The sequence below is a fragment of the Bemisia tabaci genome, chromosome 5 (genome assembly GCF_918797505.1).
Source record: "Bemisia tabaci chromosome 5, PGI_BMITA_v3".
Classification (NCBI taxonomy): domain Eukaryota; kingdom Metazoa; phylum Arthropoda; class Insecta; order Hemiptera; family Aleyrodidae; genus Bemisia; species Bemisia tabaci.
The window spans coordinates 26,583,546-26,602,837 of record NC_092797.1 but is presented as its reverse complement, the minus strand read 5'-3'; the positions used below and the strand labels follow the sequence as shown (position 1 = coordinate 26,602,837).

The following is a 19,292-nucleotide window of genomic DNA, read 5'->3' as shown; positions in this document are numbered from 1 at the left end:
CAATATTAAGATGTTGAGCAATGTAGCGTCTGAGCATAAATGGTGCTTGTGATACTTTGGCATTGTCTCGTTTATCTCGGTCTTTTTTTTGTTCTTCCGCCATCGATTGATTTAGTAGCTACGTCATTCAATACATAGCGATAATATAATTTAAATTTAATATGCCCTTTTGAATTTTGATGCTGCGCTTTGAAAGCGCAGTAAAATTCAAACAGCTAATTAGAGGGTTAAATTTTTTGAGATTGAGGATATGTTTTTAATTACAATTGGACCAGCTGATACATCGATCTAATGAATGTATACAGTCACTAAATCAGTCTTTAGAGTGAGATATGATAGATGCTCCGCAGCCTGTGACAAGATATACGATAAAAAACATTTTAAAAAGCGGGTAACATGGCTGTAATTTCACAAACAAAACCAAAACGTTTCGGCTGAAAATTCAGCCGAAACGTTTTAGTTTTGTGTGTGAAATTTTAGCCTTGTTACCCGCTTTTTAGAGTGATGAAAGTGTAAGGAAACAAAAACTGAGTTTATCAATCTTTGTAATTCCATGAAATCAAGATAGTTTTAAGGTAAAAGTAGCGACTGATTTATATTTTCTATATAATAATGGGAGTTTTGCACACTTTATTTAATTCAATTTTGGGACATATGTAAAATTGAGAATGCGTACTTTTTTCAGTTTTTCATTTAATCAAATTTTAGCCAAGGTAAAAACTTTCTCAGTTGCTGAAAATCCAACCCTGTTTCGAATTGAAAAATATTGCACCTACAGATTTCGTGTTGTTACTAATAGAATTGACTACCGTGTATCCTTTCACCCTTGTTTGTTTATTTACTCTTAGGTCGCAATGGACCACAAGAAAGGGTACAAAACTAAGCATCCCTATGTATGTTTCTTCAGCGAAATTTTATGTAGAAGACGATGGTTGCATTAAAAATTTGCAACTCATAAGTGAGAAAATGACGGTCTGCGTGTTTGTTAATTCACACTTCCCGCTACACCAAAACCAAAGTCTCCTCAAGTCAAATCCAGCACTAAACTAATTTTGGTGTATTTTATGATGGAAGAATTTTCCTCTGTCCTGACTTTTTTCTGACAAGATTATAAATTACCTTTGAAGGGGGGAAACTAAATAATAGTTCTATAATACAACAACTAAGACTTTGAACAATTTAAATAAATTGTGTTCCTCTCAAAGCCTGAGGAAAGTAATGAAGTTTGATAGTTGAGTATGGTTTTTCCAAGCCACAAAACGCAACCATCCTTGGAGCTTTTCTTACTTAGGACAATCAATGAAATCCATCTGTACAACACTCATTCCTAAGTTACAAGGTGTTATGGGTCCATAAGCTCAGCGCAAGGTTCTATATGAATACAAGGTTCAAAATAAATAAACGAAAATCAAGGGATATGAGGACAAGTTCCTTTTAATTGATAACTCACGGGTTTTATTTCCATTTTTAAGATCAGAAACTTTTTAACAAAGCGCCTCAAAGGATGAGACAAAGTGTAAATAACAAACTCTTGCTTATACATATCCTCTAAGGGATACAAATACACACCAATTTTTCAATGATAGCGAATCATTAAACAGAGCACAGAAGCTTCACCTGGCGGATTGATATTTTCAGAGTTCTTTGAATGTGTAAAGCATTCGGATACAGTACAGCTAAAATAAATATATACATTTATGGCATTTCTTATCTGTAGAAAGAGAGAACTTAATAACCTACTTACAGACACTTCTTTGATATAAAGAGACAACGATGATCTTCATATTAGAGACTCACTACGTTGAGAAGATTTTGGAGATGCATATTTCCACCAAGTTCGATGCAAGGTTAGTACTCGTAGATAATCTAGACTTGTGCAAATTGCATTGAGGAGATTTCATGTAACAAGGTTAATTAGAAGTTGCGAAAAATCCAAAGTGCAGTTGTGCTCCATGGTGTCAGACAAAATTTTTGGCATCCAACGTTCAGTGCTGGCTGAAACAAAAGAGAAGACGGAATGTCAAACTAATCAAATCTCTAATTTTTTGTATAGAGAGCAGCACCATGCAGGGCCAACGCTATTCTCCCCTCTCTTCTGTATCCAATGTGTGTGTGTGTGCATCTCTGTGTAATGCTGTAAGCTGTAATGTGGCCTATTACGTTAAGATGATTTATCCATGTGCTCGTCTACTTTTATATGTAATAAAAAGACAATCGTCAGATCCTGAAATGGCTTTAGTGATTTATTTCAACATGGTAGCAGTCCGTGATTGAAGTTCGCGATGAACCGACTAAGTTTCGTGTTTCTGCAAAGTGAAAAATAGCGTGATCGTGAAAGTGCGTTCTGAGGTTAAGATGGCGCAAAGGTACGTGAAATTCGATGAAATTGTTTTGCCGATATTTGATGGGTCAGAATACGTGCACTGGAAGAGGAGGCTGCTAAAGTTTTTAGAGTTCAAGAAATGCAAATGCGTTGTAGAAAAATCTAAGAAGAAACTTGATGCTGAGAAAGACAAGAACACGCTGGAGAGGTTCGATGAGCTGGATGTTAAAGCCACTAACTACATTTATAGCTCTATTAGTAATAAGCAGTTAGAATACGTTGCTAGTATGCAAACAGCGTATGAAATTTTAAAGAAGTTTGACGAAATGTATCTGAAACCCTCCACAGCTTTGCAAATTGTGTGTCGGAACAACCTGGAAGCTCTTAGATTGAAATCCGATTCTGATCCAACGCCATTCTTTGATGATTTTGAAAGAATCTACAACGAGTTAATCAATGCCGGAGCAAGTGTCAAACAGCCGGAAAAATTGAACTATCTATTGAAAGCGCTCCCTAAAGAATACAGTCACATAGGTGATTTAATCGACGTATTACCAGAAGCAGAGAAGACGACAGAATACGTCAAAAGCAAAGTGTTATTGAAATGGCAACAAACAAAATCAGTGGAGGCATCAGGAGTGGACGAGAAATCAAATGTATTTCAAGCTGAGTCGCGAAACAACAAGAATGCCCAACAAGTATGTTACTTGTGCAATCGCCCTGGACACATTCAACGCTTCTGTGATCAAGCCAAAGGTTCTTATCAAAGAGGTCAATTCCGGGGAAACAGAAGTCACCATCATGGTCAAAGAGGTCATTTTCGTGGAGGTCATCGAGGTCAGTACAGAGGACAACGGAGCTGGTATCGAGGTAACCGGGGACAAAGACGGCAGGATCAAGACAGCTCTGAAGTGAGTACTAGCGGTAACTGCTTTAACGTGGTGGTGAACACAACAAATATTTCATGTAATACTACTAATTTAAGCGATGATAATCATGTAGATTGGCTCCTAGACAGTGGTTGCACAGACCACATAATCAGAAATGACGAATATTTCAGTGAGAGTATCACATTAAAGGATCCAGTAGATGTTAGGATTGGTGACGGCCGAATCTTAAAAGCAACTAAAGTAGGAAAGGTAAAAGTTTCATTTTCAGTGTATGGACAAAATGTACCAGTTATTCTTCCAAATGTTTTCTATGTTAAAGAAATGAAAGCTGATTTGATTAGTTATGCCAAAGTTACACAGAAAAATAAAATAATATCTAAAGGGAATACATCAAAGATTTATAACCAAAATGGAGAATTGATAGCTGTTGCTGTTAAAGAAGGCAGTTTATATAAGTTAAGAGGTTTCATTCCGACTGAGCCAAAAGTTTTTTCTTGTGAAAGTTATGCAGGATTAACAGTGAAAGAAAAATGGCATCGCCAACTGGGCCACGTTAATTTTAAATGCTTAAATATCATGCTTAAAAAGGATTTATTAGATGGAGCCCCTAAAGGTATGGAAACTGAATTCATGAAATGTGCTACATGCTTGGAAAGTAAAATGCATAATTTGCCTTTTCAAAATAATCGCTCTAAAGCGAAGGATGTTCTTGAAATTGTTCATACAGACCTTAATGGTCCCCATTCAACAGTTGGTAACTCAGGTGAAAAATATTTTCTCTCTTTTATCGATGATTACAGTAAGCTGTCCAAAATTTATTGTATAAAAAGTAAGGATCAAACATATGATTGTTTTGTTGATTATGTGAATTTGGTGCAAAATCTCACAGGTAAAAATGTTAAACAAGTAATCTGTGACAACGGTAAAGAATATATAAACAAAAATGTGTCTAATTTTCTTAGAGAAAAAGGAATTTACTTGAAATCGTGCCCACCGTATGTACACGAATTGAACGGTGTAGCCGAGAGGTACAATAGATCTGTAATGGATATGGCTAGATGTTTGATGTCTGAGTCAAAAGTCAATGTGAGATATTGGCCAGAGGTAGTAAAAACAGCCGCTTATCTCAAAAATAGAATTTTGAGTAGAAGTACTTCTGAATGTAAGACACCTTATGAAATTTTCTTTCAAAAAAAGCCAAATGTATCGAATTTAAAACTGTACGGGTGTAAAGCTTTTGTAAGAACACCAGAGGTAAAAAGGAAGTCGAAGTTTGATAACAAAGCAGAAATGGGAATCCTGATTGGATATGCCGATGTAGGATATAGAATCCTCGTAAATGGTAAAATAGTTGTTGCTAGACATGTTGAATTTATTGAAGATGATAAACAGTGTATTAATTTGAAAACTGACAGTGATTCAGAAAACGTAAGTGAAACAGATGATGAATTAGATGAAACAATTAAATCGAATGAAAATACAACAAACACAGATAATGCAATCTTAAGGAGATCTGATAGGCCAAGAAAACCCAATAAAAAGGATGATTTCATTTATAATAACTTGATTTATGTCAATTATTGTGATGCTTCCTCACCTTTAACTTACGATGAGGCAATGAATTGTACAGAACGTCAAGAGTGGGAAACAGCAATGAAAACTGAGTTGAAAAATATCGAGGAGAACAAAACATGGAAACTGGTCCCCAGACCAACTGACTCTAAAGTATTAGATGTAAAATGGGTGTTTAAGAAAAAACCCGACACTCACAGAGCGCGCCTTGTCGTTAAAGGATTTCAACAAGTAGATTTTTCTTTAGAAAATATGTATTCACCTGTGGCTAGGGCTGAAACGTTGAAAATTTTGCTTGCTTATTGTCATCATAATAATTTGTGTATTCATCAAATGGATGTTGAGACTGCTTTCCTGAATGGAAAAATTAGATCGGAGGTTTATGTCAAACAGCCACCTGGTTTTGAAGATGGTACTAACAAAGTATTTAAACTAGAAAAGTCTCTATATGGGTTAAATGAAAGTCCTAAAACTTGGTACGATACTTTTTATAACTATGTACTTGAAATAGGCTTTGTAAGAAGTAAACATGATAGTTGTCTATTTTTTAAACTTACTGATGACCACAAGGTTGTGTATATTTTAATTTTTGTTGATGATTTGTTAATTTGTTCTGACTTCAAAGAAGTAATAAAGACTAAAGCCAAATTAGCAAGCAGGTTTAAAATGAAAGATTTGGGTCCAGTGAAAAACTATGTTGGAATTACAGTTAATTATAATTTTGAAAATAAGAGAGGAGACATGACTCTAAGTCAAGTAAGTTACATTGAGAGTTTAGCGAAAAAGTACCAAATCGAAGACTCTAAGTTGTACGCAACACCAATGGAAGAGAAACTTCAACTTCAACCTGCTGAAGAGCCAAATTCTGATTTAAAATTTCGAAATGTGTTAGGAGCTCTATTATATATTAGTTCAGCAAGTAGACCTGACATAAGTTTCGCAGTAAATTATTTGAGCAGATTCCAAAACAGTTATAATAATACCCACTTTAGGTATGCTCTTAGAATTTTGAAGTATTTGTATTTAACAAAAAACTTAAAATTAACATTTAAGAAGAATCCCGGAGCAGAAATTCTTGGTTGTAATGTTGATTCAGATTGGGCCGGTGATCGGACAGATAGAAGATCAACTTCAGGATATGTTATAAAATTGTATGGAAATGTAGTCCTATGGAAGACCAAAAAACAAAGTACTGTAACCAAATCTAGCACTTTTGCTGAATATGTAGCACTATCTGAATTGGTGTCTGAAATTTTGTACATTAAGGAAATTCTCGTAAGCTTTAACACAATTATCAGAAATCCTGTTAATATTTATGAAGACAACTCAAGCGTAATAGATATTGCAAAAAATGGAAACTTCACAAAAAATTCTAAACACATTGAAATCCAATACCACTTTGTCAATGAAAATTACGAAAAAGGAATAATAGCTATTCAAAAAATTGCGTCTGAAGAAAATGTAGCTGATTTGCTTACAAAACCGTTAGGTAAGGCACAATTTGAAAAACTGCGAAATAAATTAAATTTAATGTAATGTGAAACCTGTTTCAGATTAAATTCACTTTCTTGTTCAAGTAAAATGTAAGGAGGGGTAATGGAACTACATGTACATTTTCCTTGCCCAGAGTTCAAATTCAGATTCAATATGTTGTCATCGATAAATTTTCTTTGTAGAGAGCTCAAACTTAAATTGAATATATTTTTTTGTCATTACTTCAGAGTATAATGTCTTCAATATGTAAAAGCTAAGGTGTATTCAAATTCTGTTCATTTTTAATAATTATTTGTTCTCCAATCTTTCAAGTCTAAAAATTTTGATAAATTTAAGGAGGTGTGTTGAGTAGTAAATTTATCTGAGTATAGAGAGCAGCACCATGCAGGGCCAACGCTATTCTCCCCTCTCTTCTGTATCCAATGTGTGTGTGTGTGCATCTCTGTGTAATGCTGTAAGCTGTAATGTGGCCTATTACGTTAAGATGATTTATCCATGTGCTCGTCTACTTTTATATGTAATAAAAAGACAATCGTCAGATCCTGAAATGGCTTTAGTGATTTATTTCAACAGTACATAATCTTAATTGGTAATAATTCCCATTCGAGTATTCAACTGGAAGTGAGATTTTTTTGAGAAAATAAGTGGGTCCTATATGATTGAAATTTCTTAGCAGAGAAAAACTGTGTTGGTGTAGGTAAGGATATTCAGATTACTGAAATTATCATCTCTTACACTTTACGGAAGTAGGGATTTGACCAAAGCAATGAAGGTAATCTATACTTTCAGAACTTACAAGCTTTAAGTGTTAGGGCCTTATGTTTAATTAGGTATGTTCGAAACTAATATCAGAAGTTAGAAATACTCACTTGACAGCTGTCAACTATCAACACTTGCCCGCCAACGTGCACACTGTGGCGACAGTGGCGGTAAGCCATCGTCATACCTCATCATTCACTTGATCGGGGCCAATGGTTAATTCTTGAGTATACAAAGTCATGGATGCAATATGATTGTTTGGCATGACCTAAAACAGAACAGGAGATCACATTAGCTGTGTACGGTGAAAGAGAGCAAGGTTTGAGTGATGGAATTTAAGGTAAGTTCTGTATTTACTGACATCACAAGGCTCAAGTCCATGCTGGAAAATCGAGAGCATTAAGAGAAACAAGTGAAATTTCATTTATTAACAAAAAAAAGATTACAAGATTGTGTAGGTGATACTCTTAGAGAAATATTTAACAAAAATTCATCTTAAATCAGAACTGGATAGGCACCAGAAAAGCTGGGGCGTCCAATATCATGACAAGTGCAAGGCACACAGAATTTTAAAAAAAAAAAAAATTATTCAGAATGGAGTTTAAATGCTTTCATGAAGGGAAATATTTGGAAACAAAAATCGGTGATTTTTCGTTCCATTGCGATTTCAAGAAAAATGTACATCTCCTCTGCTTGCGAAAGTACCTCAAAAATAACGGCTAAGAATTATGTAGAACAGATCTAAGAAAGAAAGTCAATGCAGGAACAGTGTCTATTCAAACTTTGCTACGTGTCTAATACATGTTGCCAATTGTAACATAATGATGCATGATGAGTCTTTTCCCCAAAATTCCTTGTTCATCTACATGACTATCTTACTTATTGATGGTGGGTTTACAAAACGACGAACCTTCAATATAGTCAGTTGGGAGTCAGCTGCATAAATGAGCTGTGGGAGATGTCTTCTATCTACCATAAAAATACTTTTATCAAAAATTATTTGGGAGGTACCCAAAAATGAAATTTTATTTCTTTGTCTCTTGGCACTAATTTACCTCCATGATTGCATAGAAAAGTTGAATAGTTTTGCAAACCTACAGCTTACCTCAAATATAATATCCTGGTAACCATAGCAAAATGTTGAACCGAATGGATTAGTCGTATTGGTAGAAGATGCCCGGTTCAGGACGACTGGTCGTTCACTTGGTTTCAGGTACTCTGAAATTGTGTCCCATTTGGTATACGCTGATACCTAATCAAGCAGAATGAGCCCAAATTAGCATTAGCTTCGTTATGACTGTTATTACTAAAGCTGTACAAATTTTCAATTTTTGGTGTGAGGTGAATAGATAAAATTATTTTGTCTTAAAATGTCTTAAAATGTAAATAATTTAACAATGTCTATAAATATGTGTCATATTTTGTGTACATTGATTGCCAACATTCTGGCTCGCTGGCTAGCTGGTGGGTTTTCTCTTCGCCAAAGATACATAATGCACTTCATAGCAAGGGCAATGAGTCTGCTGCAAACTTTCACTTAACTGAAAAGAGGAGTTGCTACTAGTTGCCATTACTCAGAAATCATGATGAGCACTTTGATAGAGTCTAAAGTTTACTCCTAATTATACAATTGAGGCATTTTTAAACTTCTTGCTTCAAAACTTACAGTACAACAATAACATACTTTGTTAAAGAAAATTCACCTCAGGTTTACAACTCCATGTAAAACTTAAGATGGTCACCCTTCATGTGACACCGTTCTTTGAATGAAAACAAAGAACGTAAGTACTTTTGCTTGTTGAACTTAACTTGAAGCAGGAAAGTGAGGATGAGGGATGTGTGGAGTTTGTTATGTTGTTTGATCTTGATTGCAAAATATGATGGCGGCTGTTTCTTGAGGAGTTGTAAAATTGAGGTTACTTTTCAGAATCAATATGTCTCTACCGTATTACAGTCACTAACGAAGGAAGCTTAGAAATGCGCAAATTTCTTCCACAGATTGTGCAGTTTAGAGTGAATTTCAAACTTTTCTGATGAGTCCCTTGTGAATTTGGAGCTATCTACTCATTGACTTATAACACAATCCAGACCGCGCACTAGGCCCGACTTTAGGCGGGGGAGGTAAGACAGCTAGCGGGGTAAATCAGGGTAAAGACGCGCCTTCAGCTTAGTTGATACAGCTAGATATACGAACAAAGCGTACCAGGCAACGGCTAACGGCACTGGCAAGACTGGCATTTCCATTGTCTCGGTACATATTGCTGGTTCACTTGCTGGGTTGCCTATCGTCTCGCCTGAAGGGACTCTAGTCTCGCCAAAATTTTCTAATGCACAGTCTAGATTGTATTATACGTCAATGTATCTACCACGTGGATAAGATCCAGCAAACGTTTCCATCAGATCCATCAGTAAAGAGCCTTACCAATATCAGGTTTTGATCAGGTTGGCCTTCAGCACAGAATACTATGTCAAATGGTGTTTGTGCCAAAGACTAAAACGGCATAATATAACGGCTTCATATTCAATTGGGCAAAAATAAAGTAATATTAAGAAAAAGGGGTTCGACTAAGAAGTTAGGGTAACCGTCATTTAGCTCATTCAGCATTAAATGTTGTTGTGCTAACAACTATCTAAAAAAGTTACTAAATTTTAGAAATAGTAAAGATTTTTCAAAATCACTGCTCTTTCGATGGCTTCAACAATATTCCTCCTGAGGCAAACTTTCTTTTGTTTGTATTCGTGTCTTCGAAAATTTTAAGATTTCCTCCCAATTTCTTCCAGTAAGGAGAAAAGAGCAATAGCTCTTATTTGAGTTCACATGAGCAGGGCCTCATAATTTTAACTCTTTATTGACAGCATTATTTTTTTTCAAATCCTGGGTTTTACATGCTTGCAACAAGTATTCCTTGTTTTTTTTGAAAAAGAAACCATAAAAGACGGGAGCAAATCACCATTCAAAATCATGCCATTTAGATTAAACAGGAATATGCTGCATCTCATTTCGATGCTTTTGAGTCACAAAAAAGTATCAGATGGAGGAATATGATTTCAGTGTAAATTATGTAGGGCTACATTTTAAGAGTTGCAAATTTTACTGTACTTCACACTCGTGTTACGTAGCTTTAGAAAATTCTTCACATTCTTTTACTGTCTTTATTACCTGCAGAGTTGTACACCTAGTTTCGGTGATGTCTGTGTTGGAAGTTTGAATTTGGGAAGCTGGTAGACTGAGATTGAACTCACAACGATGATACCTGAAGAGAGGAAAACATTTAAAAATTAATTATTCGTATTTCTTTCAATGGATATGATTCAAGAGATAAAGCCGAGTGACGTAGACTCTAAGTCTTGCAGAATTATTCGTAACAAAGGGATATTTTCAATAATTCCTATGGCAGTAGCCATATGATTTTTTACGTGAATGGGAAATTCTCCCATACCTCCTCCAATCAAATTGTAGGTAAATTTTTTTCATTTAAATCAATAATGAACTGATCAAATTTTATGATCACAACTCACAGAATTTTTAAAAAATCAAATATAAAAATCAGAAGTTTCAACTCGAAAAATAAAAATACTTCCATATTACACATTACTCCAATAAATTTAAATTCTGTTAGCCCAGATATAATAATTATTCAAACCTAACTAGTTTATAAAAACATTAATATGTTTCCTTTACACAGTAAAATTGCAGGAAAATCATGATGAGCACATAAAAACAGTCCAAAAGTCAATCCTTAACGCGCCATTAGGGGTGTTCAAACGAACTCTTGCTGGAACACTATCGATATCGTCTCTTATTGAAACTGGCGGCAGTACCGACAGTGGCGATGATATCGTTAACAGCCGGCCTTATCGGATTTTTGAGAGCTCGCACTCAATGCATTGTTGCCCCGTGCGTCGGTTTATCAGATTGCCTGGCACAGCGGCGCGTGAAATAGATGTACAAATGGCAACAGCTTATTTTCGTCAGCTCCAAAAACTCTGATCACTATCGGCAAGAGCACTCTTATTGTAACTTTTTCTTGACGGAACTGTTTCGGTAACTTACCGACAACCGATAGAACAGCCCTACGCGCCATCTGCAGAGTTTGTAACAAGCTCTTTGAAATTTCCCGTCAGCGGACAGTTTTTCTTTGTACCTAGCAATCAAGTTTGCCTGCAGTGATTTGAGAAAATCTAACCTTAATAAATAAATAATCTCGCAAACTGTTGCAAACTTTTCTTACTATGATTCAAAACTAAAGCTTCTCTTTTTGCAACGCAAAGAAATGAGAAGGAACAAAATGCTCAAAAATGACGAAAATCATGAACGAGAGGGAGGTTGCAAGATTATTTGTTCAAATATGATTGATGTAAAAACAAACTTCAGTTTTACCCTCTCACAGGCAAAGGTGCGTCTATACTGAGCACCTGCAACAACGCCTGGATTCATATGCACCAGACAACATTGTGCTGACTCTTCAAGCTTTTGCATTTTCATAGAAATACATCAACATAGCTCTCATAAACATCGCAGAAGTTGGTGGAACTGTTACAATCTTCATGAAAAGAGAATCTATTTGTTCCTGTGATGCACAAGGTAAAGGAGGGAGTTATGGAACTAATTCATCAAACCATATCGTTGCCCCTCTAATATGGTGTAATTCCATTTTGGGATAGATAAGCCTGATTGTCCATATAACTCCGTGCTTTCTAGGGTTCTAATGAAAATTGAAATACGCCCTGAGGTCAGAGGAGCATCAATAGGCCCAATTACTACAAAATAATGATTGTATCATGAATAATGTGATATGAAAAATAAGTACTCACATATTAAAATTATAATGTCCTGGGTAGTTGGTATGCAGGACAAACTTCTTCGCTTTTTGGGATTTGGCATCAAAGAGAATATCCTGAAGATTGAACAAAAAATAAGCAAATTAATCAAATTGACAAAAAATTAATATTTACTTAAAAATTATTCAAAATCTGACAAAAATCAAAATAATTTTATGTGGTTTGCCTCCAAAACAAACTTAGAATCGCGGAAACATGAGCAAAAATTATTATCTTATAAGACTAATATGATTAGAAGATTCGTACTAAAGTACAGCACAGTCTTGGCCATACAGGGTGATCCAAAAATTCCACACCAGCCCTGTAACTTTGGAATTAATTAAGATATAGACTTGAAATTTTCGGAAAATACCCTTTGGTAAAAGAGAAATTACTCAGGGAAACCACCTTAAGGGAAGCACGGACTGTACATTGAAAAAATATTTCTGAAAAGGCTCTTCTTTGTTAAATACCTTACAGTTACCATCAATAATTCTTTGGTAGCATGACAAGTCTGTCAGTTGCCACGTAGCGCCTCACAAATCACCTTGGTCATAATTATTCCTATATTATAATTGACAATTTGCTTCAAAATATCGAACACTACACAAGACATGGAAGTGAAAGAACAAACATACAAGGCCCAAAGAAAAGTAGTTGAAAAAGAAATCAGAACGCCTGCGTGTCACTCGCTTATGTGCGTTGGGACTGTGAATCTTCATTTTGTCCTCTGCCTTGTAAAAAACGCGTGATGGAGCACCGAGAATTGTGGTAACATCTTGACAGGTGGCATTAAAATAGATTTCAGTGACTAGGGAATTTTTCTTGCTCTCTGTTCCTCGACTGACCCCTGCAAAAAAGAGAGTTTAGAGTTGACTTTTGAAACAGAGTAAAGATACTAATAAGATGAAATAGGCAACAATAAAGATGATCTATTTAAAATAAATTTTTAACCCTGATAGACCAGCGTAAATTTATATTTATTACATGTCAGTCAGGTTGAGTAAAGTTTTACTTGCAGAATAATACCCGAGAACTCAGACAAATAATAGAGAAGGGGGGGGGGGGAAGAAGATTGACAATGTGAAGTATTTTACTCAGATTAAAAGCCAGGTAAAATGAGATTTTGTCTGTCTTAATGCATTAAGGAAAAAGTGTACACAGAGCAATTTGGTTGAGGGGGTGTTTTTTTTTATTTTTATTCTATTTTCTTCCCTGAATCTGATTTTCTTCTGCTTTCATCTTTAATTTAATTACCTCCAGTGATACGAAAGGTCCTTTCCTCGAATAATCAAACTGATTGCACTGTTTTCATGCCGTACACAATGAAAACTAGTTGTACAAACCTTCATAAAACAGATGCAGTCTGAGACCTTTAGTCGAGTTCTTATCTCGTAAAATATGAGCCTGCTCCAGAAAAATGAGATGCTGGTAGCATGAGAAAGGCAATGGTGGAGGAGAAGCGCTAGAAAGTTTGTTGCCAACATACACACTCAGCTGTGAAACGACTGGGGATAGTCCATTCGGGAATTTGAGAGATGTCAACCCTGCATGGGATATGTTGGACTGAAATTCAGATAAAGAATTATTAAGAAAAGCAAAATTTGAAAAAAAAAATTAATAATAAATAGGAAAGGTAAAACAGGGGAGTAATTGAAACAGTAAAATTTCAAATGTTTAAGCTTCTTGATTGCCAGTTGTATTTTTCTCTGTTTCTACAGATAGCAAAGAAAAGAGGTACTACCATCACTGAAAAGTACTTTTCAAGAGGTTTCAAGCAAGGGTTCTTCCTAAAATTGAGTAGTATAAGGTTAGGGGAAGGTTTGTAATCTCACTGATTGATTTATAAATTTCAGTTTGAAAGTTCAAAATTATTAAAAATGCTTTGATTGAACTGTCAAAAAATGTTATGAAATGTCAAAATCAACAAACCTGGTAAGCTAGTTAATTTCCTGTAATTATTTGATAAGAAGAGAAAATAATTTACCTGGAGCTTGGAATCGACATGGAAAGTAAAGGAAAGACCGCGGAAATTTAGAACAAACGTTTGTCGCTCAGCATCGTATATTGCAGGATGCGTTGCTCCAAATGAGTGTTCAATTTGCTCGATGCTCGGCAGTATTTCAGGTGTATTGAATAACATTCCACTGGAAAGGAGAGAATGGAACAAGACCTAATTAAAAAGGAAAAATTTAATCTTGCAAAAAATGAGAGCTGAACTCATCAGGTAAATACTCAAGAATGTTATTCAATTAGTGCCTATCTTGGCGCTGATTCCCATAACATGAATCTCATGCTAGCTTTGTGTGGTTCTCCTGAATGCATAAAAAACCAGTGTTCATAGAGTAATCAAATCAAGCGCTGCCTTCCCTGTCTGTAATTACCTTAGCTGCTGTTATAGGTACCACTATGAACTCATATGCAAACGCTCCTTTAGCAATTCACTGGCATTAGAGCTAAATATCCCAATTAGTGATTTCTTGGGTTTAGTATACTTAGGGTCCCCATAAGTGAATATTTTACCTTTCGAACGTCAAATTAGGGAATTTAGGAGTACTTCAGCTCTCCTGAAAAATTATTTTTTCCAAGTTACGCATTCTTGCAGTTTCACCATTGATTTTAGCTATTCTTCAGAAGTCTTTGTCTGGTATTCATAAAACTAAATTAAGTTAAATACTGGCTCAGAGCCTTAATGCAATATTTGCGTATCTTGGTACGAAGTATTGGAACCTGATTTGCAAGATGCATATCTCGCTTATTCTCTCATAATTCCCAATATTTGAAGTTATTTTTATGAATGCTTGCAGAACTGAAAAGCATATAATTTTTGCCATCTCAATGAATTTTTACCTTTCGAACGTCAAATTAGGGAATTTAGGAGTACTTCAGCTCTCCTGAAAAATTATTTTTTCCAAGTTACGCATTCTTGCAGTTTCACCATTGATTTTGGATTCTTGGAGTACTGATAATTTGAGTCACTCTATTTTCTAATTCTTTTCTCCTTCTCGTGGAAGTTTGTGAAACGATTTTCTTACAGCTTTCTTCTCTTTATTTCAGTCATGAATTCTGACTTCAAACTACCTAATACAAGTAAAATTTCAATCTTGAAAAAATTAAAGTATCCATGGAAAAATTTCAGGACTAGAAATTAAGGTTCTAAAACAGTAAGAGCTCAACTCTGCTTGGGCAGAAAGTGAACCAGTAATTACCATTCCATTAAAGGGAAATACTAATGATGAATGGTTCTCAAAATGAAAAAAATAAAATATACATATGCTAGTGGAGCTTTTGATAATATCATAGTGTGCTTACCAATATTTTAATTTCACTAATCTCATATTAACTATATCAATTATCTGAAAAAAAAAAAAATTATACAACATTAGATTAAAACCTCCGTCAGACAGGTTGAAAAATGAGAGACAAGATAAATGATTTGGAAGAACAGTGGCCTGGTTGTTAAAATTACTGTCAAGGCATCGATACATTGTACAGTACAGATCTATATCATAGGCGCAGGTTTATATTGTGTTTTATCTTGCCGACAAAGCCAGGTAGAGTTTCAACAATCAGGCTGCTGAGAGAGTAAAAAGAGTTAGATAAGTAAATACTTAGATGTATACATTTAAGAAAACTAATTTACAAATTATAATTAGTTAAAATGAAGGCTGGCAAGTGTTTCGCCCTCGTTCTTCAAGTGCTGATTAAAAATGTGAAACATTTTTACTCCTTCTTTGAATCAGTTTAACTAGCTTTTTCATTGCATCATAGGCACATTCTATCCGTTCATGGTACGGTATCAAAATGGTCCAATCGATGGGATTTAAAAAGATACGTACAGAATTCCATTCTTCAATTTTTTTATCTTTAGTAAAAAAAGAGGAAAAAGAAAGCGATTGGCTTGATGAAATAAATCGAAGCCTTTCAATTTTAAACCATGCAAGAGGAGGGAAAACTAACCTTTAAACGTTGTGAGATCGGGTCAAATACAAGTCTGATGCCATCCTGGGGTAAACTCAACACGAGATCTGCTTCTAGAGGAGCCTGAAAAAAAAGGGAATGATGAAAAATGCCAAAACGACGACACTGATGAGAGATATTGCCTCATCATGATTACAGGAATGCCTTAATCATTTGAGTGAAAGCCCTCGCAATTATTACACTATTTTCCTTTTCCCGATAAATAGTCTGTACCTAATAACGAGGAACAGTAAATATAATTTCCCCTGTTACAACTTCCAGGATTTAAACTTTAAGAGGCTGTAATAATAAAACACCCTCGACTTTGTTTTGATAGCAGTGCAAGAAGCTCTTCAGAGCAAATGTCAATCGCAATCTCTACATTGAAATTTACTTTCTCAGCAAAACTATCTTAAATACATATTGAGCAAAAAAATTTTAAAAAACAATTCTTAAAGCTCACAGATTTCCTAACTCACGATGCAAGCATCAGCTCGCGTCCTCAAGCATTTCCACATCCCTGTATGCTCTATAGTGATGTTCAATGATATTCGTGGAGTCTGGATAGTACATACTATACCTTCAAGAAAATATTCCAAAAATTGAGGTATTCTGTACAGTCTAAATATTAGAGCTATTTCAGAGCTTCCAAAGTAAGAACAAATCATACAAAGAACATGGTAAGTATTCAGTATTGAATAGAATCAAAAGTTTCTAACTTACTGAGTCGCTGTACAAAACTTGGACCCCTTTGATAATTCCTACTTGAGATTGAATGATGGCAACAGCCTGTGAAAAGTGCATTCCTAGAAAATAAAGAAGGTTTAGTAAATTTGGGATTCTGTTAAAAAGAGACCATGTTTATTCAAAGGCTCGTTGCAGTGTAACAAAGGTAGGAACTATATTCATCAACCAAGTCATGTAAACATAGAAAGGATCAGATAAGGAGATCTCTTCAGTTCTCATTTTATAACTTTTACTGATGACAATGCTCTGCAGAAATTTGCTCTCATTAGAGGAGAATTTTCGTCTCCATCACGCATCCCCAAAATTTCACCCTTAAGCATTTAAACGAGTGATAGAGATGTCTTCATAAATGGCAGATATGCTGATTATATTTCTGAAATCCTCACCAAGTCACTTGGGTATTACTCAAGTTACTAATGACACTGATAGATATGGATATTTCTTTGATGCTGATGTAAAAGCAAAGAGTTGTTAAACTCTGGGTGCTGAGATTTCCGACTTTAAAGAGCGTTAGATTGCGGGACACAGCCTTTACAATGGAATTCTTACAATCCTAAAGCATGAAATATTTTAGGATGATGCAGAAGCAGCTTCTTACATCATTTGAGTATAGATAATGACAAAAAAATTGAGGATAATTAATCCGTATGTGTGAGAAGCTTTGAGAAATGGAAATGATGTAAGCGGACAAAGTACAAGGACATCTAAGAAGTTTGTTGATGATACCTCTTAAAACATTCAAAGACTGTAGTGGGTACAATAAACTGCTCTGTGAGTGAGTTCCACTGCCTAGTAAGATTCAGAGAGCGGTGGGAATTGAGTGCGAAGGGTATGAGAAGAAGTAAAGAAATGCTTCTAGTTAAGAGAAAAAGGAGGCGTCCAACGCATCATGCATTGGTGATGATTGATATTTTGTCAGTTTGTGGCAAGTGATATACTTAGTGAGAGGTGATTCTAGGTGCAATTGCGCAAACTGCATACAGGACATTTTGAAGAGAATATTGGAAACTTCATGAAAAGTTTCTGTGAAAAGATGAGAGCTTCAAGAAGAATTGAGAGATAATAGACAAACCTAGCACGAATTCCCATTGATCACATCCCAGGGAAGTTTCTGGCACAACTTCTAACTCTAACATTGTTACTGAAGTCGACAATAAATGAAAAAAAAATAATTGTAGCACTGCAAACGATGTCACTGATAAATAAATAAACAATCCCTTTGTTCTTCTCTTTATTTACGTTTGTTTATACGCCATTTTAATGGTCAGCTGTCAAATGACGTCAGAAAAAAAGATAAGAGGGGATAGAAGCGGAGGGGAGTAGAACTTTCTTTTGTTTACATCAAACAGCTGATTTGTGTGTTTGTTTCGAATCGGAGATGTAGAACTTTGCCCGCTAGGTAGCTGCACTTCTGCCATGTTCCGTAAGGCGCGGATATTTGAAAATTCGAAGGACAGCGTGACCCTCTTTAGACTTAATGAATAATTGAGGAGCAGACTTTGCCCTCGAGAAAGGATGACACATATTTCCTAAACCTCAAACCTGACTTCTTCTGATCAGAAACTATTTGTTCCTCCAGGGGAATTACAGTAGATAGGTCAGAGCAGGGGTACAGAAAGTTATTTTACTTTTCATTTTTTTGGTCGGAGGAACCGATCATGAATTTGGGTGAAAAAGAGAAAAGGTCAAACCTTTTCTCTTTTTCACCCAAATTCATGATCGGTTCCTCCGACCAAAAAAAATGAAAAGTAAAATAATAATAATGAAAATAAAACAAACCTTTTGCTTGAAAAATTGGGCTTTTCCAATAGAATATCAAACTTTTTAAAAAATTCTGGCAGGTCTCCCCACTTCCTCCTCATACCTGAGTTTCTGCCACCCTTGGCCAGATGCAATATCACCACTTCACCGTGACTACGCCTATTAAGGCCTTACGTAGTGGTTCAGGAGGGGGATGTTTTAACAGACTTTTCCTCCCTTCTCTAAGAGGATTTCACTCAACAACTAAGTACAAGAACCACTGAGTGGGACCCCAAAGAGAAAACAAAATCTGTATATATAACTTCGATGTCGTAAACCTACTCCTGACTGAGGGTAGGGTCTCAGCGCCTTCTCTCTTCATTCTCGGCCAAAGCGGAGGCACAAGAATTTATTTTGTGCTGAAGATATTTTTAGTGTATTTTCCGAAGAAAGTACACTATTGCGTTTTTGAACTTAGCTCAACTTTATAATAAACTGAACTCAAAAATTCAGGTTTTTACTCCCGAAAAAAATAATGGAAAGGTGCTCTATCTCAGGTTGAAGATTTAAGCTTTCAGCAATTTCATAGGAATTCTGAAGTGTTACAATTTTCGAATCATAGCACAGCGATCATTCTGAAAGTAAGGTTTTTGAACCACTCATGTTTTTATTTTTCAATTAGTTTTAAGTGCCTAAGTATTCGAGTTCCATCTCACCATGAGAAAATCACTCTAAATTTTTGAAGTTTTTGGTGCCAAATGCTATTTTATTACTTCTATCAATTTTTTATCTTAAAGTAATAATATGAAAAAAAAGAGGAGGAAAGAATAACCCTGTCATGATACATTTGAAAAGCTGAAAATCAACCTATACTTTTGCACCTGGGGTTGTTGCCGGATGAAATTTCAGCAAAAAAATTAGCTTGGCTTCAGTAGAGAGTTTATGAAGTTTCACTTCGATGAAGATTTTCAGATTATGCTTCCTAG

General features: G+C 35.4%; 1 protein-coding gene across 2 annotated transcripts; it reads right to left on the bottom strand.

Annotated features, from left to right (window-relative positions):
• Positions 1-1,416: 1,416 nt before the first annotated feature.
• On the bottom strand, positions 1,417-17,847 carry LOC109037365 (PHAF1 protein CG7083). 2 transcript variants are annotated; one of them, XM_019051968.2, is made up of 12 exons: positions 17,639-17,847; positions 16,543-16,625; positions 15,820-15,903; positions 15,172-15,215; positions 13,847-14,006; positions 13,206-13,425; positions 12,498-12,709; positions 11,854-11,936; positions 10,199-10,292; positions 8,144-8,290; positions 7,149-7,306; positions 1,417-1,995 (listed from the first exon to the last, which is right to left on the bottom strand). In XM_019051968.2, the coding sequence occupies exons 1-11, from the start codon at positions 17,700-17,702 to the stop codon at positions 7,220-7,222; spliced, it is 1,278 nt and encodes a 425-aa protein (XP_018907513.1). In that variant the 5' UTR covers positions 17,703-17,847; the 3' UTR covers positions 1,417-1,995; positions 7,149-7,219. The 2 variants fall into 2 exon arrangements, with proteins under 2 accessions (XP_018907513.1, XP_018907514.1); XM_019051969.2 differs by having other exon boundaries at positions 1,417-1,991.
• Between the last annotated feature and the right edge of the window lie 1,445 nt (positions 17,848-19,292).

Bases quoted from the DNA above. Each gene is read 5' to 3' on its own strand.
- LOC109037365 (XM_019051968.2), bottom strand. From the start codon at position 17,702: ATGTTAGAGTTAGAAGTTGTGCCAGAAACTTCCCTGGGATGTGATCAA. The intron at 12,710-13,205 runs GTTTGTACAACT...TCTTTTTTGCAG, and splicing joins ACTGCATCTGTTTTATGAAG to GGGTCAGTCGAGGAACAGAG. The intron at 10,293-11,853 runs GTGAGTACTTAT...TCCTCTCTTCAG, and splicing joins GGACATTATAATTTTAATAT to GTATCATCGTTGTGAGTTCA.